The sequence below is a fragment of the Mustela nivalis genome, assembly GCF_964662115.1.
Source record: "Mustela nivalis genome assembly, chromosome: 5".
NCBI lineage: Eukaryota > Metazoa > Chordata > Mammalia > Carnivora > Mustelidae > Mustela > Mustela nivalis.
In genome coordinates this window covers 154,029,356-154,053,568 of record NC_139024.1, presented here as the reverse complement: position 1 = coordinate 154,053,568, position 24,213 = coordinate 154,029,356, and the positions used below count along the sequence as shown (strand labels likewise).

General features: G+C 45.2%; 1 protein-coding gene across 3 annotated transcripts in view; it reads left to right on the top strand.

The window, feature by feature from the left end:
* DCDC2 (doublecortin domain containing 2) overlaps nucleotides 1-24,213 on the top strand; it is a 135,609-nt gene that overhangs the window by 2,063 nt on the left and 109,333 nt on the right. For all 3 annotated transcript variants that reach the window (XM_082731486.1, XM_082731488.1, XM_082731487.1), the window contains exon 3: nucleotides 3,864-3,918. In XM_082731486.1, coding sequence (XP_082587612.1) covers nucleotides 3,864-3,918 — 55 coding nt within the window. The remainder of the gene's footprint in view (nucleotides 1-3,863; nucleotides 3,919-24,213) is intronic.

Below are 24,213 nucleotides of genomic sequence, written 5' to 3'. Positions count from 1 at the left end.
GAGATCTAGCAGGAGAGAGACCACATGCACACTGATCATTTTAACGCAACGTAGAAAGGAAGAACCGGGATTAGAAAAATAAAACCGTGTGGAAGTTCACAGTTGAGGGACATTGTTTCTGGTGGGGGGGTGTTGGAGGATAGGTAGCATTTAATATTCCACAGGATTTTTTTTTTACAACTTTATTGAGATATATTTCTCACAACATAGACGTTACTTATTTCAGTCATCTGTAGGAGGTTCATGGAGTTGTGCAACCATCACTACGAACTAATGTTAGCACATTTCCAGCACTCCAGAACAAAACCCCAGTTTCCCCTTCTCCCCATCCTCTGGCAATTGCTGATCTACTTACTCTCTGTGTCGGTGGATTTGTCCGTTCTGGACATGTCATACCGATGGAATCATACAATAGGTAGCCTTTGGTGTTTCTGGCCTTTTTCACTTGGCATGAAGTTTCCCAGGCTCACCTAAGTTGTAATGTGTATCAGCACTTCATTCTTTGTCTTGCTGAAGAATATCTCGTGGTTATGGATATACCACATTTTGGTCATCCATTAATAGGCATGTGGGTTTTTCACTTTGGGCTATTATGAGATAATGCTGCTGTAGGGAATTGTGTACAAGTTTTCATTTTCCTTGGTTATGTACCTAGGAGTGGAGTTACTGGATCGCATGGAAACTTTATGTTTCATATTTGTTAATATAGTGTTTTCATTGAAATCTGGCTTGGGTCTCAGGATAGCAAAAACGTATCCTTACTGCCAAGTCTAGACTTGTGAATTCTAATTTTCACTATATAGAAATATTTTCCCAAATATCTCCGATGTCACATTCACTTTTCTTTTCTGAATCTGCTTTAACTGAATTTTGAGTGTTCTGCTTTTTTTTGCTCTGCTAGACATTGTTTTTATTTTTTTTATTTTTTTGATCTTAGACGTTAAAATTACCTTTTTATTTATTTATTTATTTTTAAATTTTTTTTTAAATATAATTTTTTATTTTTTCTAAACATATATTTTTATCCCCAGGGGTACAGGTCTGCGAATCACCAGGTTTACACACTTCACAGCACTCACCAAAACACATACCCTCCCCAATGTCCATAATACCACCCCCTTCTCCCAAACCCCCTCCCCCCAGCAACCCTCAGTTTGTTTTGTGAGATTAAGAGTCACTTATGGTTTGTCTCCCTCCCAATCCCATCTTCTTTCATTTATTCTTCTCAGACATTGTTTTTAATGAGAGAGGACAGATGCATTTGGAAACCTCCTTCAGCACACTTTGGCTAACTAACTTCATGGATAAGAACTAGATGGAGCCATGTGCTTCAAAGATACTTAGCACTTAAAAATCAGGAGACATGAGGCTGAGCTGCTTCTTAGCTGTGTGTCTTTGGGCAAGGCACTTGCCTCAGCAAGTCAGCCTCCTGATACCTACAAGGAGCATAAGCATGCTTGAATCGTGGTGGTGTTAGGAAAGTGAGTGCGATAGATGTGAGCAGGCTTTGTACACATCAAAATGTCGTAGAATTACAAAGGGTCACTATGTCCATGTACAATACATGTTTCGTCATATATCTTGTTGGTTTTTTAAAAAAGATTATTTATTTATTTATTTGACCCAGAGAGGGAGCTCAGAAGTAGGCAGAGAGAGGGGGAGGCAGGCTCCCCGCTGAGCAGAGAGCCCAATGCAGGGCTGGGTCCCAGGACCCTGAGATCATGACCTGAACCAAAGGCAGAGGCTTAACCCACTGAGCCACCGAGGCCCTCCAGGTCTAAGACTCACTTTTGTAACTCCTATTCTCTTTTGTTTATTTGGCCCTAACAACTCAAAAGATAAAAACAGGTCCAGTTCCAAAGCAAAGAGGAAGTGTACTTCAAGTCATTCTTTATATGGATATAAGAGATTTGTATGGTAATCTTTACTTTTAATTCATATACAAAAAAAAACCCCCAAATTTGTTATAACAGTTTCCATGGTTAGTTTTCCATGCTGACAGGTGAACAGTTTATTTATTTCTGTTCGAGTAGGGGTATCTATGGTTATAATGATAAGCCCTGAAGATTTAAATGCTGAATATGTTGGAAGCTTAGCAGCCACAAGTTTACACAACAAATGGGGCAACTGGCCGAAGAAAAGAAAGCCCAGAAAATATCGAGGGTAATTTATGTCATTTGGACCCTAAACGATGTTGGGGAACTTAGCAATGGTAGGAAAAAATACTCAAATGAAAATGATCAACTTCCTTCTTGAATTTCTTTGACTCAGGGTTTTCCTAAAATTTTTGAAACCATAGTTAAACTTGAGGTAGCTATTCAACCTTTATGTTATAGCAGGGAATTCTAGAGATAGCTATTTTCCTTAAAGCTTTTCTGTGTGTTTTTGGAAGTTGACTCTACTTCATTAATTTTGTGGGTCTGAGATCACTTTTCTGCAAATGGCAGTTAAGCTGTTTTGCTCTTATGTCAGAAATCAGTCCCCGCAGATTTGCAAAAGAGCCATTTTACTGCTAAACGGAGGGAGTTTTGCACTGTCTTAGGTAAACACAGTTCATGTAAGAAAAATGTAAATTTCTAGTGGTACTGATTAACTAGAGCATTCTATCCAAAAATGCAAACAACAGTAACAAAACATAGATAAAATTAATTCTAATATAAACTCTGTTTTTGGCAACTCGGCACTGATGGCAGGTGAGGTATCTTTGCTCTATGGTTATATATTAAAGGCTAGATTTATACTTATTTTTATATTCGAACATTTATTCACCACCTGCTATGCGTGAAGGACAGTGGAACCAGATCGCAGTGATGGCCTCGGGGCTCGAGGTTGACACAAGTGTGTGGCTTTCAGGTTGTACTCACACCATAGCTAAAGAAGGATCACTAGCTAATATTAGAGCAAATAGTAATTTAGTAATAGGGGTCTCCAGAGGTTAACGAGGCCACCCATGTGCATTTTAGCTGAACCAATGCCTAAACATCCCCGTGGCTGAGCATTTCTGTATCATGAAAGTGTTTTCATAGGGAAGAAGATTCCCCCCCTTCACAGATGGTCTAATGCATGCTGTCAGTACTTCCTTTGTTGTGTTTTTTGTTTTGTTTTTTAGATTTTATGTATTTATGAGAGAGAGAAAGAGAGAGCGAGAGAAAAATCTGAAGCAGACCCCAAGCTGAGCCCAGAGCCTGATGTGGGGCTCGATCCCACGATTGTGAGATCATGACCTGAGCCCAAACCAGGAGTTGTCAGATGCTTAACCGACTGAGCCACCTGGCACCCCAGTACTTTGTTTTGACCTAAAAGCTGTGACAAATGAAACTGTTAAGGAACTGTACACACAAACCTCTCTTTCTATCAAAAAGTTAAGTGTCTGTTAAGTGTCTGCCTTTGGCTCAGGTCATGATCCAGGGTCCTGGGATTGAGCCCCGCATCGAGCTCTCTGCTCCATGGGAAACCTGCTTCCCCCTCTCCCACTCCCCCTGCTTGTGTTCCTTCTCTCGCTGTGTCTCTGTCAAATAAATAAATAACTAAATAATCTTTTTAAAGAAACTGTAAGAATTAATAATACTGCATGGATTGTCAGGGGCCAACCATTGTGGGGGAAAACCTTCCCTCGAAGAAGTGTGTGTTTCTAAGACTTCAGTGTCACTGACGTTGGGCGAAGACATGGATGGGCTCTGGTGGGTGACGCTCGGGGCAGTTCCTAATGCCCTCATTGCTTTTAACCGGTAACTATTGATTTTTGGTTTAGGCTTAAGCATTGCCTATGCTTGCTTTACATCTTAACAATTTTTAATAAGAAATTTACATAACTGACTCAAAAGCAATAAAAGGAACCTTACTGTTTTGTTTTCCTCCCCCAGTTACTTGGACATAGGAGAAATGAAGAGGAAACCTATGGAAGTTGTTAATACAGAGGTAATGCCAGTGACACTTGGAAGACTCCAGTAAATCACAATGCCATTTTTGTATTTCTTAGTGCGTATCTTAGAACTTGGATGACATTCTTATCATTTATAGACAAAAGTATACATTTTTCAGTCTTTTGTTTTTGCTATAGCTAAAGAATGACCGCTGGTTAGAATCAGTAGCAAGTAGTACAAAGTATATCAGTGCACTGGTTTGGGATGGAATTTTATATGAAGGATACACAACTGTTCCAGGTCGGCCACCTTGCTGGAAATTGGTGACCAAGGCCAAATTTCTGCGCTGGAATTTGAGGTGTGTGAGTTCTTTAAACGTGAGCATATATTTCTCTGGGCTCTAGGTGTCTGAGGAGGACGTTGGCAAGGTGCAACAGATGTGCAGTACATTTTTTGATAACCCTTTCTTAAAAAGATCATCCGTGGGGGAAGTGTTCCCAAGGGTTCTCATTTAAGTGCCCAGTGTTCTGCTGAAGAGCAGTAGCGCTTAGTGTCTCTTACCTGCGGGTCTGTGCACCTGCCCCCAGACAAGATTCTGACTGGTGGTGCGCATCTTACCTGTGAGAAACCCACCCCTTCCTTCTGACTAGGAGACTGCGTTTCTTCCGCTCTATTTCTCCCTGGTGATTCCCTCGTCTTCTTTCTTCCAACTGCATAGACCCTGCTGTCACCTTCCATTTTTTCTCAGCCCTTCCCCACAAAGCCTTCCAGAAGAGTAAAGAGAAAGAAGTGAAAGAAATTTGGGCATGCCGGGGAGATGGGAGAGGTGGCGGGAAGCAGCGTGTCTGTGCTCCTCGACTCCCCAGGCCCCGCTCCTCCCTGAGGCCCGCAGCCCCCTTCTGTCCTCCAACCCTACCTCCCAGTCTAGACATGGAGGCATTCATCCCCCTCCCCTTGCATTCTCCGGTCTCGATTTTCAACACAGAGACCTTCCTCCCAAAGTCCACACCTGGACCCACCAAACGCCCACTTTGCGCAAGAGGAGCCCCTCCTTTCACTGCCAGAAAGGGAGAGTTTGGGGGTTCCTGGCATCCCCAAAGGGAAGTGTGAATGCATTTTCTCATCAAGATACCACTTGAACTCTCAGTTCTACTGTATTATTCCTGTTTGAAGGAAAGGACTAGATTTCTGAGCTGTTCTGAGAACCTGCTATGTGTGTAATTCCTACTGGGGGATGTACCTCTCTTTTCCACGACTGATGTACAATCAAACTTTTAGAATGCAACAAGTTTAAGGTTAGAGTACTATCTGTGTTCAGAATTTGAGAACAGGCTTGACGGACACCGGCCTTTCATAGAAGCCACAGATGCTTTTTTCTTGATCAGAGGTGGTGATTTCATTTAGCATTTGTGTCTACCAAGAAAAGGTGACACCCTTTTGTCAAAGGCTGTGGATGACCCGCTGTTGTTTGGAAGAAGGTAACATATCTTATCCCCAGTCCCAAGGAAGGGTTCAGAGAATTCTTGAAGTGGGTCTAGAACATGGTTATGTGGAATCGGAGGGTGAACAAGTAGGTTCAAGGGGGGATCTGTGCTTATTCAGAGATGTTCCGGTATAAAGGGTGAGTAACGTTACTTATCAAAATTGGGGTATTTCCCTCAAAACTGAGATAATGTCATACTGTCCATATTGTCTGTGTTGGGCTTAACAGAGACCATCCCACCGGGGCATCAGTCTGTTATCCTCGTTGCTAGTCCCCAGCCCGTGTTACTCCTAGAAAGACCCTTTGTAGTTCAGAAGCGTTCTGCTGGGTGTGTGGCTTTGTGTCCTAGGCGCTGCGGGCCCTTTGTGCACGTGGTAGGAAGCCTGGCCAGTGGGCGCTGGGAGTTAACAGCATTCCTTCCCGTCTCCCAGAGCTCCCGCACCCAGGTCCACAATATGATCTGGATGTTCTCTAGCTAGTTAATAATTTAGATACAATGGTATCCACTAGCTGACCACAGGTCACAGCAATGAGACTATGCGTGTCACCTTGACATTCGAAGTCCTTCTGTGGTTTCCGTCGTTGCTTTTCTGTTCCATGAGGCTCATCTTTGAAGAGACACTGAAAGGACAGCCAGGCCTGTTCCTCTTGCTCTTGGTGGCCATATCACCAGGACAGAGAAAGGCAGAACTCTACCGGACCTCTGTCACTAACCCCAAAGAAGTGCATGATCTTATCTGGCCAACACCTCAGACGGCAGGAGGAAAGGGGGGAGAAGAAAAAGGAGATACGTCTTAAAAACTGAGAAGGCATCTCTGTGGGGGTTAGCCCCTGCTCCAAGGTGGGGCAGCACGGTGGGTGCAGAGCAGATGTCCCTTGTCTGCCTGTCTGTGGGTCTTTCTTTTGCTGATACCCAGATAAAGGAAGCTTCTAGACCAGGTGTACTCATGCTCCCAGTCCTCAGGCATTTTCTATAGCTGTCTTCTTATCTTTCTTCCGACATTCCCTCCATCAGTGGGGGTCTTCATAGAGATGGGTTGCTCATCTTCTGACCTTGGCAGCTCATCTCTTATTTATGCCTTCTTGGTCCTCTTTTTGCTTCCTTCTCCCCTCCTCTCAGCCCAGGTGCAGATCTCTTGTGATCCTTCCACATTCCAAGTTAACTCACCAGCTTTTTTCTTTCCTCTGCCCTCCGGTGCTAGAAGCCTCTAATCTGCACAAAGGGTGCCTCTCCCCGTCCTTACCAGCCCCACTGTGCTCTGGCCCTTTTAGCTTTCCTGAAGGAGTTTCTCCTTGTTTCTGCACCTCATCTGCTTTGCCTTCACGGGACTGGACGCCTGTACCGCGCAGCACGTTGACAGGGCGCTGGGGGCAAAGTTCAGCAAGACACACAGAGCCTCTCACCCCCGGGAATTTAGAGTCTTGCTGAAAAGACAGATGTATGCCCATCTAGTACCAGACCGTGATTGCATTTGATAGAGCTTCGAGCCAGTTTGTGTGGAGCTTTTGAAGGGGTCTGGACTCCATCATGTTGCAGCAAAGGCTGAACCGTGGCTGTTCCGTGTTTCCCATATAAATGGGATGTTACAGAAACCCTAAAGCACTTCATGGCCAACTTCTGTTTAGATTTTGTTGTGGGGATAAAATTAGCTGTCGTTGAGCCTTTGTGTGATACGTTATCGTGTCTCCAGTGTCATTTGGAGCCGTATGAAATGAATGTTATGACTTCACGAGGATTTATTGGCCGCCTGCTGTGTGCTAGGCTTTGTGCTTGTCCCCTGGGAGCCCAGCAACAAGGTGCTGTCCTTGTGGACTAGACCACTCTCTAGCCTCTCTTGCTTGCTCGGATGGATTTTAACTCCATTGGCAATGATCTTTGTTGAAGAACTTGTACATTTGTTTGATTCAAGGCCCTCATTTTGAGGGCTGAGTGGTTTTTGAACTGGGTATCAGACTTCCCCATTATTAAAGGTATCTTGGTCGCCCAGGCCAGTTCAGGCTTGGGCCTTCGACCTTCCTTCTCCGTCTCCCCTGTCTTCTTCTCCCTGTGTCTGGTTCTTCCCTGCTCTACCCCGAATGCAAGTGTCCATCGACGTCTAAAGAAGAACAGCCAGAGCCTTCTTTTCTTGACTCTTGCCACTCAAGAAAGTTCTCAGAGTCAGCAGAAAAGATCATTTTTGCCCATTCCTCACATTCCTATTTCTGAAAAAAATGAAGGATCTGTTTGGGTTTCTCCTGTGCGAGCGGAGGCAGTAGACACTCGTGCACCTCACGACCAGCGGACGAACGATCAGGCTTGCCTTGGTCTGAGTAATGTGCCCACGAAAAACATCCGCTCCCTATAGCTTTGAGAACTGGGGCCTTAAAGAGAAGTCTGCCAGTTAAACTCTGAACTAGGACCCTAGCGAACTCCTCTCTGAGGAAGTGGGATCCTCCTTGTTGGATGGGCCATCAGGTTGAATTCTCTCTCTCTTTTTTTTTTTTAAAGATTTTATTTATTTATTTGACAGAGAGAAATCACAAGTAGACGGAGAGGCAGGTAGAGAGAGAGGAAGGGAAGCAGGCTCCCTGCTGAGCAGAGAGCCCGATGTGGGACTCGATCCCAGGACCCTGAGATCATGACCTGAGCTGAAGGCAGCGGCTTAACCCACTGAGCCACCCAGGCGCCCTCTTTTTTTCTTTTTTTAAAAAGATTTTATTTATTTATTTATTTGAGAGAGAGAGAGAGAGAGAGAGAGAGAGCATGAGAGGGGGGAGGGTCAGAGGGAGAAGCAGACTCCCCGCAGAGCAGGGAGCCCGATGCAGGACTTGATCCCGAGACTCTAGGATCATGACCTGAGCCGAAGGCAGTCACCTAACCAACTGAGGCACCCAGGCGCCCTGAATTCTCTAGAATCCACATCCCTCATCTTGGATGTTCAATTATGGAGAACTGGGGGGAATTCTGTTTCTTCTTAGTGGGGAGGAATACTCGCAAGGGCCCCTGAGAGACATGAGAGTTGGGACGAGAGATTTCGGGAATATCAAAACTGACAAGTTTGGGGTAAAGGGGGTTGCGCATACTTTAGGTAGGTTCCTCTGGGGCATAGCTTTAAGGTTTTGAATATAATTCTTAAAACTTCATACTTCAGCTTAATCATTAGGTATAATCTCTAATGAAACATACTATGAGAGTTGCTACTTAAAGGCTTTTGGTTGGAAATGGGATTCTAGGCATTAAATGGGGGTATAATTATTAACCTTGCTGAGGGGAAGGCATGGGGCTTTCTGATTTAACTCACTAATCTTTAGCCTGGGAATTCTGGGTTCAAAGGGGGGAACTGCTATATAGTAAAAAGTCCCAAATATTTCTTTCTTTAACTTAGGGAAAGATTTCCAGATTATGTTAGACAGGTTTACTAATTCACTGAAGAATCAAAGAAGGTAAAACCCACATCTGTGAGATCTTGCAGTGATAATCGAGGCCCCTCCCCAGTCTTCTATTTCTTACCTTCCCCCGCCTCTCTAATGTAACTGCTAAGTCAGAGGTGTTTTTCCAAGGATAGTAAGTGCCCGTCAGTGGTCATGGTGATTCCAAGGTGAGTGTGACCTTGTCAGGGCTCTATGAAGACAAAATTGTCTATTAAAAACCCAACTGGTTATACTTCATTTCCCTTTCACACTTTCTTGTTTTACTTTTTTTTCCTCAGTATTGAGTTGTGTACGTGTGTGTGTTGGAACAAGAGTGGGAAAGAAGTGTTTATGTCAATCGGGAAAACATTGGTCTAATGAAAAGTATCCATTAATAACCCTAATCAGCTCTGATCCAAAGGTAAAGGATTAGTGATTTTAGTTTGTCCATTAGCCCGAATCATGACTTTTGTTCCAAATATTTTGTATTCTCTATTTGGCATTTAGACATGATTTTTAGGAGATTGAGTGTGAAAGAGAAAGACATGTAATTAGAAAATGTGTAATTTTAAAATTTATGGTAATAAGCTGTTCTAAGCAAAGGCAGACCTAAAATAAACATTTGGAAAATAATTACCAGCCATTTAAGAAGAAAACAGAAAAAGTATCTAATAAAATAAATTGCTAACTAAATGTATGTGTTTTAAAATACCACTTAATTGAAGTGTCAAACTGTTCATAATAAAACACTTAAGCACCCACTATACAACAAAACCTACTGAACAGAGAAAGACTTCTTGTTCTTATACTGCATGGGATTCAGACACATAAAAGATGAAATTTTAGGAATGTGCACTAGGATTCTGCCACGGTATACCAAGCTTCTAGTTGTGCACTTACTCGAAAATCAATACTTAGTTTCATGTTTTAGGATAATCATTAGAAGGAGCTTATTGAGTTTTATGCTAAGGTCGAAGGGACTATTCATGATGGATGTATGATGTCGGAATAATCAGGAAAGCATGACTAGACAAATAGCAAAATATAGCCAATGAAGGCAAATAAATTCTGCTCAGCCATTTATTGAATACTGCCCAAGAATGCTTTCACATTTTCTCAAGATTTAGCAAGAGCCTGCTGACTGCCAGCCAGGGGGCTCGATTCCGGCCATACAGACATAAAAAGACCCTTACCATGTGCAGATCAGAAAATAGGATAAGGTAATTGTTGTAGGAGGATACTGGAAAGAGTTTGAAGAGATAAGATGCACTAAAAAGAAGAAAAAGATTGAAATATAATACCAGCGATATTGTTATTATATTATATTTACCCTTGTTATTCCAAGGGGAGAAAATGATTTATTTAGACCTAATTCTTAACTGGCTTCAGTACTTACAAAGAAGGTGGAAACTAGCTCTTCTCCATCACAGCTGCGTACCAAAAGGGGGAAACAAAATCAAACTACAGGGTGAGGGGCTGAAGAATTTAAGTCAGATTGGAAGAAAACTTCTTAAGAAAATTGGTGATGACTACCAAGCAGTTATTGAAAGAGTAGGTCGCGTCTCCTTTCCACCTGTTTCGGACGACAGACCCATTCTTCTGACTTGCATATCTCATTTGCATACCAAGATGGCGGAGCCGAGTTGAGATTGCCATGAGGTTCAAAATGCGACTCCAATCCAGGTTTTGCGGGAGCCTTCCTGGGAGACTAAGGAAGACCGTGCTTGGGTTGTCATGCCCTCCACGGAGGGGGCCGTGTGTGGGAGAGGGCTGCTGCAGTGAAGGTACCCCATCATCTTGGACAGATAGAGCAACCATCCTGAGAGATGTTTCAGGGTTTTCCCCCCACAGTGTACATCTGGGAAAAAAACTCCAAGAGGGTGGTATGTGAAAGGAATAAGAGAAGTGAAACTCAGAGGAATCAGTGACGAAAAACAAGCATATAACATCATCTGTGATGATACACGGATTTTTGATTATGGTATTAAAGCTTGTCAGTGTATGCCTAATTTTAAATTTTATTTCCCTTTAGTTTAGAGCAAATTCTGTGTGTGTGTGTGTGTGTGTGTGTGTGTGTGTGTTTGTGTTTTCTCTTTTATTCTCACATGGGCTACTTGTAGAAGCTTTGTTTCAAAGACGTCTTGGGCATCTTGGTCGTTTCAAAGCCCTTGGACGTCTGCCGGTGGATTAGCATGCAAATGAAGCCAGGGACTTGTGCTTGGACCCTATGGGCCTCTTAGTTCTACTGGGTCTGTGCCCCAGACTGACCCCCAGACAGCCCCCGGCCCTCTCAAGTGTGGTGCTGGTGAAGGCATGGGTGAGAGTGTATGTGTAATTTAGCTTACCTCTATCACAGTGCTGGAAAAACACCTATAAAGTTCTCTATCTCGAAGGTAGGTCACAGGCTAATAGTCTTATCTTTATATACAAAATAACAGATTTCAGCCTACTTCAAAATGGATGGATGGCAGTGTTTTTTTAAGATAGGGTTATTGGGGTGCCTGGGTGGCTCAGTCAGTTAAGTATCTGCTTCTTGATTTTGGCTCTGGTCTTGATCTCAGGGTCACAAGTTCAGGCCCCACATTGCGCCCTATGTTGGGCTTCCCACTCAGTATGGAGACAACATTTAAAAAAAAAAAAAGGCTATTTATTGGCATTTGGTTGATTTCAGCAGGAAGTACACAGGTGGTGTGCCTTGGTGTCTGGCTTGGTCAACAATGCGAATTTCGTTTATCATTGTGAAAGCCTCCTTTATAAGCAGCCGCCCAGATCAGGCTCAGATGTCATCGCATGATTGCATAGTTGGGATGTTTGGTTTGTTGAAACAAGGTTGGTTTCAGCCCACCTGGTAGCTGGGAAGTGGGAAGTGATTGTGGGAGAGAGAAAACTAAATTGATTCGGCATATTTGCAGTGTCTAATGTTTAACCTGGGACATTTCTGTCTAGGAAATTTCTGACGGCCACCTGTGCTGCTGGGTGTGTGTCTCATCTTGATCTTGAGTTTCAGAGACTTAGGAACTCCCATGGCCATCTTTCCTGTTTCAGGTTATACAACCTAATGTAACCAGGCTGCTGACTTGCAGACATTTTACAAAACAAATCATCTAATATAACCCATACTGTAAAGTGTACGTTGATGGGTCAAAGGCCGTCTTCGCAGCCTGTTTTCCTAGATGGGAACAGATCACTAGATTTCCAGTGCTGCAAGGCTTGCAGTAGTGAGTAGGGGCTCTCCCACTGCTGCTTTTGAAAACTGGATTAAAAAAGTGATTGGAAATCTCAACTTTAAATTATATATTATATATATTACTATGTGTACGTAATACTATAGCTTTTAGTACGGCTTTTGCAAGTGGAGAGCTTTTTTTCTCATGACTGCTCCATTGGCTGATACTTAATTGAGTCAAAGAGTATATGGAAATTGAATTAAATTACCTTTCTGTGAGGCAGTGCTTCTCCTGGTCAGACTGCTGTTCACTTGTGTTATTCTGGCTTCAGTTAATTTATCAATAATATTGATTAACCTTGGCTCTTCCCAACTGGTGGGCATGCGATGGGTGTGGATATAATGGCGTGCCGGGGATGTGATCTGTTCCTGGCAACTTTCAGCATTTTAACTTGGTGACTTGTCATTTATTTCTAAACTCTCCTCGCCTCCCCCACCTTCGTAATTCACCTGTTCCCCTATAACCATGGTCAAATTATAATTCTCCATTTGGGAATTCCCTTTGCTCTACTTTCTGGTACCAAGTCAGTAGGGTTGAGTGTATCCAATTTGGTGGCAGTAGGACATGCCCAGTGCCTATGATAAACGTATTCATTCGCAGGCAGTCCTGGCTAGACGTGTACCTGTAATCTGGTAACAATGTTGCTTTAGCTTGTGTGTACCTATAATCTGGTAACAATGTTGCTTTAGCTTGTGTGTTCCAGATACCAGGTGGCCACTGTGAGTTATAGGCAGAATCATGAAATCACCATGGCAGTCTTCTCGTGCCCCATCTAAGCAGTCCTAAAGACTTTGGAGCAGATGGCTATGTTTCCAGGGTGTGGGGAAGGGGGGTCTGGAGGTGAATTGCTCTGTGTCTCTGCTGTTATTTTTGACCTCCTTTCACGGAGGAGAAAGTTGGGAGCTTTAGGGAATGACACCGATCGCAAGTTTTATGGATCTTTTTGGTAGTAAAAAAAATTAATATCACAAATTTTTTCATCCAAAAAAAAAAAAAAGTATCGCGCCCCAATTCATGTGCCAGGCATCCTGCTACTTTGGGTTTACAAGGGCAGGGAAACCGGACAAGGTCATAGCCTTCATGAAGCGTATTGTTCGGTGGAGGCCGACGAGCTGTCAGAACAGAGCATTCAGCCCAGGGGGCGTGGGGTGCAGGAGGGGCGGTGACCAGAGCCAGGGGGCTCCTGAAACATTTCCTGGAAGAAATGGCATTTCAGTGGAGCCCTGGAGGGATGAGCGGGTGTCAGCCAGGCCGGCAGGGGAGGAGGAGGTCCCAGCAAAGGGAGCAGCCTGTGTGAACCTCTGCAGATGAGGGAACGTGGGGCGCCTTCCGAAACTCACACCAGTTCTATGTGGCTGAAGCGTGGAAAGGCATGGGGGGTGGCAGGGAGGGGTTGGGGATAAGTGATAGGTGAGACTCAGGAGGTAGAGGGGATCCAACGATAAAAGGTTTTAAAGGAGCTTTGGTGTTCTTCTAAAACCATTGGAAGTTATAGAAGGGGTTCAGCAGGGGGTTGACAAGATGACCCTTGCTGCCCCAGCAAGGCAGGAGGTGGGGAGACCACTTAGTGGAGAGGACCATGGTGCTTGCGATCGGGGAGGCGGAGGAGAGGGTAGAGGGACCGGATTTGAGAGGCAGGACTCTCCTGGAGAGAGCTTGGTGGATGATTCTCGGATTTCTGGCTCTGTCAACAGGATGCATGGTTCTGTCATCAGTGGGAAGACAGAGTCCCCTTCGTGGAGACAGGGAGAATAGTTTGTTTTGTTTTTCAAAGATTTTATTTGTATAATTTAGAGAGAGAGAGTGAGGCGAGGGGCAGAGGAGGAGGGAGAGGGACAAGCAGACTCCACACTGAGTGTGGGGCCTGACGTGGGGCTCGATCCCACGACCCTGAGATCATGACCTGAGCCGAAACTAAGAGTCAGATATTGAACCGTCGGAGCCATCCAGCATCCATGACCCCCCGCCCCCAGCTTTTTTTTTTTAAATAACCATGACATCCAGAAATATTTGAAGTCTTAACTGTTTAGACATGGAGCCAACCCAAATGTTGGGAGTTGAACAAAACCAGAGCCCGCCGTGGGGAGAGAGGGAGAAAGAGAGAGAGAGAGTTTCTTCACCATGTGCTTAGTAATGTTCCAAGCCCCTCACAAAGATTGTCTAACTCAGTCCTCACATCAGTAGTGATTGTTACTATTCCCTTTTTTAAAAAAATTATTTTTACTTTTTAGAGATTTTTATTTATTTATTTGACAGACGGAGATCACAAGTAGGCAGAGAGGCAGGCAGACAGAGAGAGGGGGGAGCAGGCTCCCCGCTGAGCAGAGAGCCCAATGTGGGGATCATAACCTGAGCCAAAGGCAGAGGCTTTAACCCACTGAGCCACCAGGCGCCCCTACTGTTCCCTTTTGCAGAGGAAGAAGCTGGTGAACAAGACATGGTCCCACAGAGCTCATAGCCGAGAGGCACCGACTGTGTCTTGTTTGGTTTTGAGAGGGCGATGAGACGGTGAAGAGTCTTACTTATTGATTACGCTTTGCTTTAATGATGACAGGGAAGAAAAGGCACATAAAGAAGAACACCGTTGCGAAGTGAATCCAGAAAAGGGGCACAATTTTCTTTCAACATCCTTCACACTCTTTAACAAGTTACCGTTAATCACAGGATCTTGCCTGGCATTATTTTAGTTGTGGTCTCAGGGGACTGTTTTTTTTTTTTTTTTTTAAACCTTTGCTAATATTCCCTCTAGGACAGGATATTTATGTTGAATATTTCCAATACAGCACTTGAAATGGCTTTGGCATGTCTACTTATAAAACGGCTCCCCCAGGAAACCTAAAATATTTTTACATGGAAATTTACCACAGGGCGCAAAGAGGTTAGAGAAGGAGACATGGAGCCAAGAACCACGGATGAGTTTTTAATTGTCGTCGTGTTTACTGCTAAAGGGCCGTTCAGTCTCTTTAGCAGACATTCCGACCTGATGTGTAGCGTCACAGCTAAGAGAGCAGCCTTCGGGGTGGGTAGAAGGGAGGACCGGAGGCATCTGTGTCGGACCCGAATTGCATTTTCCCCCCACGAGATCTCAAGGTGTAATTCACCTGATCTCTGCGGACCTCACTTTCTGAAATGTCAAAATAATAGGACCTCTTCAAAGAATTGTGGCGGAGATGAGAAGCACGTAGACCGACGTTATGCTCTCCGCACTGTGCCAAGTGCATAGTTTGAACTTGGCCGATGGACATTGTGCCTGGCGGCTGTCGTGTCTGTCAGGGCTCCGTGGGTTGAGCAGCTGGGCAGTGGAATAAGCCGTCGTACTTGCTGCTTTTCCGGGCTGTGGCCTGAAGGAGAAAATGTAACCGAAGTTGCTTGGGGACGACCCACCCATCACGGTGCTGCGGGGTGCTTCTCTCTCCCTCTGACTGGGGTGCCCCAGACTCCATGCCTGATCAACAGTTGGGGTGATCATTATATAAATACATGAACTCGCTTGTTTGTGAGGCTGAGTCTCGGCATTGTTCTCCCGCAACAAAACTTAATAGCATCGACAGTGATTGACTTTGCTTTTGGGTCCTGGGTGTCAGGAGGTCAGGGAGGACCCAGCAGAGAGAGCTTTCCTCTGCTTCAGTGTGTCTGGAGTTCAGGCTGTAGGCTTGAGAGCTGCGCGCCGGGGTCCTTGGCGGGCTTGTTCCCCTCGCGTGAGCGTAGCTAAGGTCACCAGCGGGGCTTTAGTTCCTCCGCACCTGCCCTGTCCCATGTGGTCTCCTTGCGGGGCTAGATGGACGGAGCATCTTTACAGGGTGGTGGCAGGGTGCTGGGGGCAAGTAGGGAGAGGGAGAGACAGAGCCCGAGAGACAGGGGAGGGGAGGGAGACGGGGAGAGAGGGGGGTGCAGGGAGAGGAGGGGAGAGGGGGAGAGAGGGAGGGAAGAAGGGGGAGGTGTCGAGAGAAGAGGGGGAGGGAGAGAGGAGAGTGTGTGGGGGGACTGGGACTGGCAGAGGAGGGATGGAGAGAGAGAGGGAGACTCAGCGTCATTTCTACCTCCTTCTTTTCACTCCAGTCGGCGTTAGGTCCTGTCCAAGGTTTTCAGGGAGGAAACAGATTTTACCTCTTGATGGGGAGTGGTGAGATTCTAGACAAAGCGGGCCAGAAATATTGCTGCGGCCATTTTTGGAAGATACGGTCTGCCACCCTGGACAGCTCTTTTTTTTTTTTTTTTTTTTAAAGATTTTATTTGTTTATTTGACAGACAGAGGTCACAATAGACAGAGAGGCAGGCAGAGAGAGAGGGAGGGAAGCAGGCTCCCCGCTGAGCAGAGAGCCCGATGCGGGACTCCATCCCAGGACCCTGAGATCATGACCCGAGCCGAAGGCAGCGGCTTAACCCACTGAGCCACCCAGGCGCCCTGGACATCTCTTTTGCTCACAGCATCTCGAGATGCTCGTTGCTTGTCTTCAGACATCCGTGGCGTTGATGAAACCCCTGTGAATGAGCACACAGGCTCTCCTCCTGTCTCTCTCCCCGCTCCTCCTCTCTCCTTTTAGCATCCTGAAGGGCACAGTATACCCTTTTTTCCCCGACTGGAAGACATTGTAGAAGGAGACGTTCCCTGGTGATATGACAAAAGTAGTTCCCTGTTTCCCACAGATAGCGTATAAGTGATGGTTTAGAACGTCCTGTGAGTTGAAGGTCTTCATCTATTTATTCCAAGCACGACTCCAAACAAGTATGCATCTGTTTCATTCGTCATGGAAACCGCGTAAGGATTTTTTATTCCCTAATTGACGGGAGGTACATTTTCCTTTTCAGAAGCTGATGCATGTCAATTGTCATTGAAAGAAATTGATAGGGATTTTCCATGGAATTACCCCACAAAGCCATTTCTGTCGAATCATTTGCACATGGGGGGAGGTCTGCCCCTTCTTTTTGATGTTCCACGGTCCTGTCCTCATGCCTTATGTCTCCATACTGGGTTACTCACCGGGGAAGAGAGCCGGGCAGTCCTTAGGAGCTTATGATGTAAGCAGATGGTGCTGAGAAAGGTTAGAAGACCCGAGAAACAACGCTCAGCCAAGACTTGGATTCTGAAATGGCTGGGTGCGTGTCGGAAGGCTGAGGGAGGGGAACCGAGGGAAATGATCGGTCCCCAGACGGGATTCCCTTCCCGTCTTCACTCAGGTAGGAAAGAGCTTGTAGACTGGGTGAGATGACAGGAGTTGCTTGAGTAAAAGATGGGAGGACCTCTGAACAGCTGGGGACACGGGTCGGGGCGCTGATGGAGGTCCGCGTGGATCGGGGAAAAACAAAGAGCCTCTTATTTCAGTATTCCTTTTCTCCCCAAATGTTGTACTTGCGGAGAAGAGAAAAATGCTCCAGTTGCTTTTCACCATGATTCGTTTTGATGATTAAAATACCTGGTTTCGGGCGCCTGGGTGGCTCAGTGGGTTAAGCCGCTGCCTTCAGCTCAGGTCATGGTCTCAGGGTCCTGGGATCGAGTCCCACATCGGGCTCTCTGCTCAGCAGGGAGCCTGCTTCCCTCTCTCTCTCTCTGCCTGCCTCTTCATCTACTTGTGATCTCTCTGTCAAATAAATAAATAAAATCTTTAAAAAAAATAAATAAAATACCTGGTTTCAAAAAACCGCAATAAATTTAAGCTTTTTGGGAACTCAGCCGGGCACCTCTGTGCTAGGGGAGAGTTCATCACAGTGCTGAAAAACTGGATTCAGCCACAGCCTAGCCTTCTCTTACTCAGACTGAGTGGGCTCTCTTTCCTTGCAAATTCTCTGTTCCTCTTGAATCGTGGGATCCTGTCTGCAAGCAGTAATCTAGAAGGAGATGGCCCAGTCTCGAATCAGGAAGGTAGTCTGCATTGCATCCCAGCAAAGCAAACTCACAAAGATCAAAATTCTTGAGTGTTCTTCGTGGTGGCCCATTTGAAAAGGCCAAGTTTTCAGATTCTTTAGGAGGCAAATCCCTCCTCCTTCAAAGCCAGACCGAATGACTCTCCAGTGCGAGATTGCGAACCAATGCTATTTATATAGGGCGACCCTTTCCTTTGATTTCTTACGCCCTTCCCCATGGGTGTGAAGATTGCAATTTATCCCGTGATCCTTAGGGCAGGTTTTGGAGTCTTTAAAAGAAGCATGTCTAGAAGTTACAGCCTGGGGTTGTTTGGGAGCTGGTCACCTGGAAACCTAATTGCAACAACAAGCCAGCCGAGCAGTTACTCTTCTGAGTGCTCATAATGAAAGCAATACCGGGAGGGATCAGCCAGGAATTGACTAGACGGTCCTCGCAAACGAGGCTGGCTTCTCGTTCACAGTTACTGCTAATTGGGGTACAGTAATTCTGAATCACTGTGCAGTGGAACTTTTTAAAAAAAATCATTAAGTAATTCCACAATCCCTGGTAAAGTCTTTGCTAAAGACTTCAGTTGAGACGGACAGTGACTGAGCTACAGTCCTTTTTCATTTGAAGGCTCATGGAGCTACTTTTTCTCCATATCCAAGAAAGGATAAAAGGCTTGCTTTCTTTAAGTAAATGTGTTTTTCCCTCCCTTCGGCGTTTCTTATTCTATAAGCACTACGATTAAATGGAAAGGAACCCAGTGTGGAAATTAGAACACAAACAGCCTCTCTCTGTTTTATGCATTCATGTCTTCGTTCCTGCTGGTGCAAGAGCGGATAGTGCAGGGAAAGACTCACTGCTTCGGGGGCGGGAGGGCTGATTTTGTGTCCTCTCACTGCTGTCTTGAATTCTTCGCCCTGAATGTGATTAAAGGGCCAAGGGAGGGAGACCTCCTGTAAAACCCAGACGAATCATGAGAATGGGTTGTGTCCAGTTTGGGGGTGACAGCAGGCATCCCCCCCTCCCTCTTCATTTTCCTGTTCTGCTTGGAAGCGAGGTGACCGACATGGGCGGTTGCCCATGCTGTCTGTCTCCATCCAGCGTGTCTGTGGTTCCGAGCGGTCCCCATTCTTCCTCACCTTTATAATCGTGCGGTCGCAGGGCAGAAGTGAGGAGTTGAAATGAAGCAGAAATACGGCGGGATTTCCTTCCGACGAATATTTCCACAGACCCAAGTTGATGACAAATTTAATGGAACTTGCTTTTTCTTCCTGATGTGATACTTCATGCTCAGGAAAACCAACACACAAACGTGATCAAGGCATTTCCAAGAAATGCCTTTTTGTGCAGAGGGAGCAAGGGTGAGCTTTCTCCTTCAATTGTGTTACTCTATATCTCCCGACTACTCCGTATCTGCGTATGTTCTGGGTAACAAAGCTTATCCCTCCTGGATGATGGCTCCGGGCCTTAACTTACATGCTTCCGCCAATAAGGGAATGGCCAACTGTTTTTATCTGAATGTCTCAGGTTAGCATGATGGTGGAGAAACGGCACGGCCTGAAGGAAAGAGTGTAAATTTTGGAACCAAGGAGGCCGAAGTTCTAATTCCGATGCCAGGACATAGCGTAGAGTTTCCTCATTTGGAACCTCATTTGTGTTGTCCTGTCTCGGCGCTGTGTTTATTAAAATGAGACATTAAGTGTGTGGGGGGGGTCTGCTATGTGCCAGATGTTGAACAGGATGGAAAATGAAAAGGAGGTCCCCCCCCATTGTCCAGGGATGAGCCTTCTTTAAGCAAGAATGATAGACGTGCTTTCCAGGGACAGTCGCGCACCACAGTGAAGCCCTAAGTTGACCAGCGTTCTGAGGAGAATGTGCTTAATATTGCCTTAGCGAGAGGGTCGGAGAGGGGACTCCCCCACAGGGCCTGGGCCTTAAAATATCGGTAGCTGAGTAGACACGTTGAAGATGAGATAAGGATCCCACGGGCAAGGACACAGAAGCATAGCATTTCACAGCTGCAGTCGTCTGGAATTTGTGCCACAGACCCTTGGGGTATGAGAGGCCGGGGGCCTCACATGATGGAAACATCTCCCAGCTATAACCACTCCCCAGAGCAGTGGATCTCAGTTTCTGGAACATTCTAAATATACAGACTTCCTTTTGCCCAGAGACCTTCAGATGTACATTGTGGCCTCAATTAGTTGCATTCACAAGCATCGCATATTTGGGTGTCCAGAAACACAGCCAGGTGAACGTCCCCTATCCTGGGCTTTCCTGGAACCCAAGCTCCTCATTACTTGGAGATCTACTAACCGTAAATGTAGATTTACACAGGGGACTCTGCTTGAAAATCCCCAGTTGCTGGCAACTCAGTGCCAATAGGCAGGGGATTTAGAGTTACCCTGTGACCGGAGCAGGAGCTTGTCAAGTGTGTGCATGTATGGAGAAGGTATTCCTCTATGCTCTTTGGGCATCTACCACGCATTAGTTACATTTTGGCACCCAGACTGTTTTTGTCCCCACTGTCAGGGAATTTATGCGTTACTCAGAAAGTGGTCTGTATTGTCCTCCTTGAAGAGGGACAACATTAATCTAGAATTCATTTTCTTGTGCTGGCCGCCTTAGCCATCTGCTGGAGAGTAGCCAGTGGTGGGTATGCGAGTGTCTATCAAGCTGGGTAGATATTAAGCAAGCCTAATGCATGCAAGGGAAAGGTACATTAGTGTAGAGATGTAGCTTTAAAAACATGCTGTAAAGAATATTCCTTTTGTTCACTAGCAAGACCCTATTTCTTTGTTGTAAGTTTACAACGTTAACAGATCGCTGCCAAGTGGACCACTGCGGTGAGAACAAATTCTGTCCGTGGGACTCAGACCCATGACACGTGGGCAGTTCTAAAAAAGACCCCAACATATTAGCAGAGATGAGTTTCAAGTAAATAGGTCAACAAACAGAGTGTCCGTAGAGATGCAAACAAAAAGCTTGGGTCCCGTAGAAGGATCTCAGGATCGAGAGTCAGAGGTGCTGGGCTGGGTTGTGTTGTGGCCCCAGCTGCCTTAACTCTGACTGGCTTGTGCATGGTCCCCCGTGAGCCCCCAGATGTCTGCTGCTGCTGGTGGAGGCATGTGAGCCCCTAGGAGCCCCGGGGGGTGAAGCTGTCCCTGGGCTCACAGGGCGAATGGTCCATCCCGGGAGACAACAGTCCCCAATGTCCTAACCAGAGTATAGGATGGTACGGGTTCAGTGAGGATGTAAGTGGAAGTCTTCATACATTCTCATGGTGGTTTCTTTTTTTTTATTCTTAGTTTCAATTGATATGAATGGTGATCGGTTTCTTTTTTTCCTTCACATGCTAGATAAACTATGCCTTCTTTCCTCTGTTCTCTTGATGGCTAAGACACCTCTCAGCAGCTCTTAATAATCGTGGTGTCATGTTTGATTTGATGGAACATGTATAGCAAGCTTTAAAATTTGGACTGATTTTCTAATATCGCGGGAGCTCTCGTAAGGACCTCCTTTTACCGGCCGATGTGTTCGAAAAAGGAAGACTTACTTTCACATTAGTTTGGGTTGCAAAGGGAGATAGTCAATATATGGGCAAAATGCTGATTTAATAAATTTTCGTTTTAAATGACTTTTGGGTTAGTCAGTGCTGTGATTATCTGTAGCCCTTTCTTGTCCCCATCGATGGGGAAGTTTTGTGGAGGTGGGCTTACTCACAACATTGTGAATTCTGTAGAGGTACATGTTTTCTTCAGGTACCTCAGTTAACCAGAATAGAAATTTTCTTTCTTCCCCTTTTTTCTTTTTTTTCCTTCTTCCTCACCTACTTCCTCCCTTCCAGGCTTCCTGGTTTTGAAACTTCCTATGAAACCTGAAGAACAATTTTAATGCTCCGTTCCCACATATGATGATATTAAAAATTATGCTGATTTGTGGTCTAGGATTCGACCTGACAGTGGGAGAAGGAGGTCTGAAGTAATGGCGGGGAAATATATGGTAGTAAGATTGGTGAGGTTGTGGGACTGGAAACAGATTTGGGTCCTCTTACTTTAAAAATTGGAGACACGGTGAGAAAAACGTGACTCGTCTTGCACTTCTATTTATTTCTTGAAGACAGACCTTGCTGTTATGCTAAGGAATATACCCTTTTATGGGCTGAGAGGTGAGTGTGAGGACAGATTAGAGAGAGTGAGAAAAATGTTCTCCAGTAATTTATTTTCAAAAGTAATAAAAATCCACTCCACCTACTTGGGATTGCAGACAACTTTGTGGAACACATTTGCGGAAAACTCCTGGACTAGGACATGGTGCTAATGTAACTAAAATCTTTAATTCATTCTTTGTGCAACGGCCTTGCAGAGAGGGGCCTCCCGTGTGATGCGTGGAGGGCAACATGACCGCTGTCTTTGCAGGCGGGAGGGAAGGGCTAAGTTAGTTTCCCAAGGTGGTTAGTTGGTTGAGGCTTCAAGACTTTCAGGGCTTCTCCATAGGATGTATTAGAAACACAATAACCTACATCCCATGCTGCTTTTCCTGTCACTAGAAACACCTCCTGATTTGCCTCTTCACTGTCATGCAATTCAAGATGGTGGCCTGTGAGGGCCTTTTTGTGAAAAGGGACAGAATTGGGGGTGTGTGTGGATGCCCCACTCCCTAGACAGTGCTGGTGTTTGATTTGAACCAAGTAGCTTTGGAGATTCTCGGTGTGGACTGTTCCGTGAGGTGAAGTTCACTCCAGGGACCGCTGAATTCAAGGCTTCCCCTGCACTAGGCAGACCGGGAATCAGATGAACTTGGCCTCACTGAATTGTATTTGATGGGAAACTCTTTCTTCTATCTCTTGTGCTCCTTGATTTATCCAGAATATTTTAGATACCGAAGTGCCAAGGCTCTTTGATGACTCCCCCTCACCCAAGCAATCCAGATGGAGAAGGAAGAGACATAGGAAAATGTGGAGGACATAGAGGGAACAGACTTTGATTTTCTCGATACCGATTATTCATAAGTGAGACATGAAGTGTCACAACCTCCGCACCCCCAGCAAATCTTAAGTCCTTCATGGGCCCAATACAAAGTTTATTTCTTCCCGTGTTTTCCTCAAAAGAGTTGCATTCTCATTAATTTTCTGTTCTCAGATGAATGTACTTCATGCACGTAGGCAGGAGATAAGCTCACAGTGGGTGAATTACATCAACTGGAGTGTCACTGGGCCCGTGACAGCCTTGAATTGTCACTTTTTGAGGTTTTTTTATGCTTTTAATTAAAAAATAATTCCTCACTGAACCTCGAACATTCTTAATGCACATCACGTGTTTTGCCCTCCTGCATGGTGCAATTTTGATATAGGGGTGAGATTTGTGAGATTTTTTTGACCTAGCTGTACCCTAAGGGAACACAGATAGTTTCCCACGGAAGCCAAGTTCACTGGTTCACAGCAAACCATTGTTTCTTACTGTTCTGAGCTAGGAAGTCTGGTGTGTGAAAAAAGACCCCCACCTCTTGCACGTTGGTGACAAAACCCATGACTGATCTTCGCGGAGACAACTGTGCTGTCTTCTCTGATTTAGGGGAAATCAGACTAATGTATAAGTAGCTAATTTAGTGTCAGATGTAGCTCGATGGTTTTTTTTCTTCTTTTCAACTTGTCTCTTGGCTTAAGCAAGCAATAGAGGATCCAGTTTCTCTGAAACTAACCCCAAAACCGAATACAGTCCCGAGACAGAAGTGCTTAAGGTCAGTCTAGTTACAAACGGAGAGACTATGGTTGATTTTCTCAGAAGGTATTTTTTTTTTCTTCTTAACATTTTAAACACAGAGTGGTGTCTGAGAACTGGAAGAAGACGCCATGGGAGGCAAAGACAGGGTGAGGGAGGCCTCCAAGGTATTAGATTTTTAGTTATGATAAGGGGGCATTGCTTTAACTTTTAATTTTGAAATAATGTTAGGCGGGAGTTGCCAACTAATGCAGAGAATCCTTTATCCGTTTACTGCCTCCAGCTTCCTTTGTTAGTATCTTACAGAAGCGTGGTGCAGTTACTGATGGCAAGAAATTAAAATCGATACCGCCCCCCCGTGCCCCCCCACAAATCTTACCTAAATTTTGTCAGTTTTGACACTGATGTTTTTTCCTTCTGGTCCAAGATCCAATTCAGGATCCCACATTGCTTTCAGTTGTCATGTCCTCTAAGTTTCTACCAACTTGCTACTGTTTCTCAGTTTTACATGACCTTGACAACTTTGAAGGTCCCTTTTTTTGTAAAACATCTTTGCCTTTGGGTTTTCCTGATGTTTTTCTGATGATTAGACTGAGGTTGTTCCCCGCCTGGGACATCATGCCAGAGGGTACTATTGAGGAAATAGAATGAAACACAGAATCTCCTCTTTCAATCCAGAAAT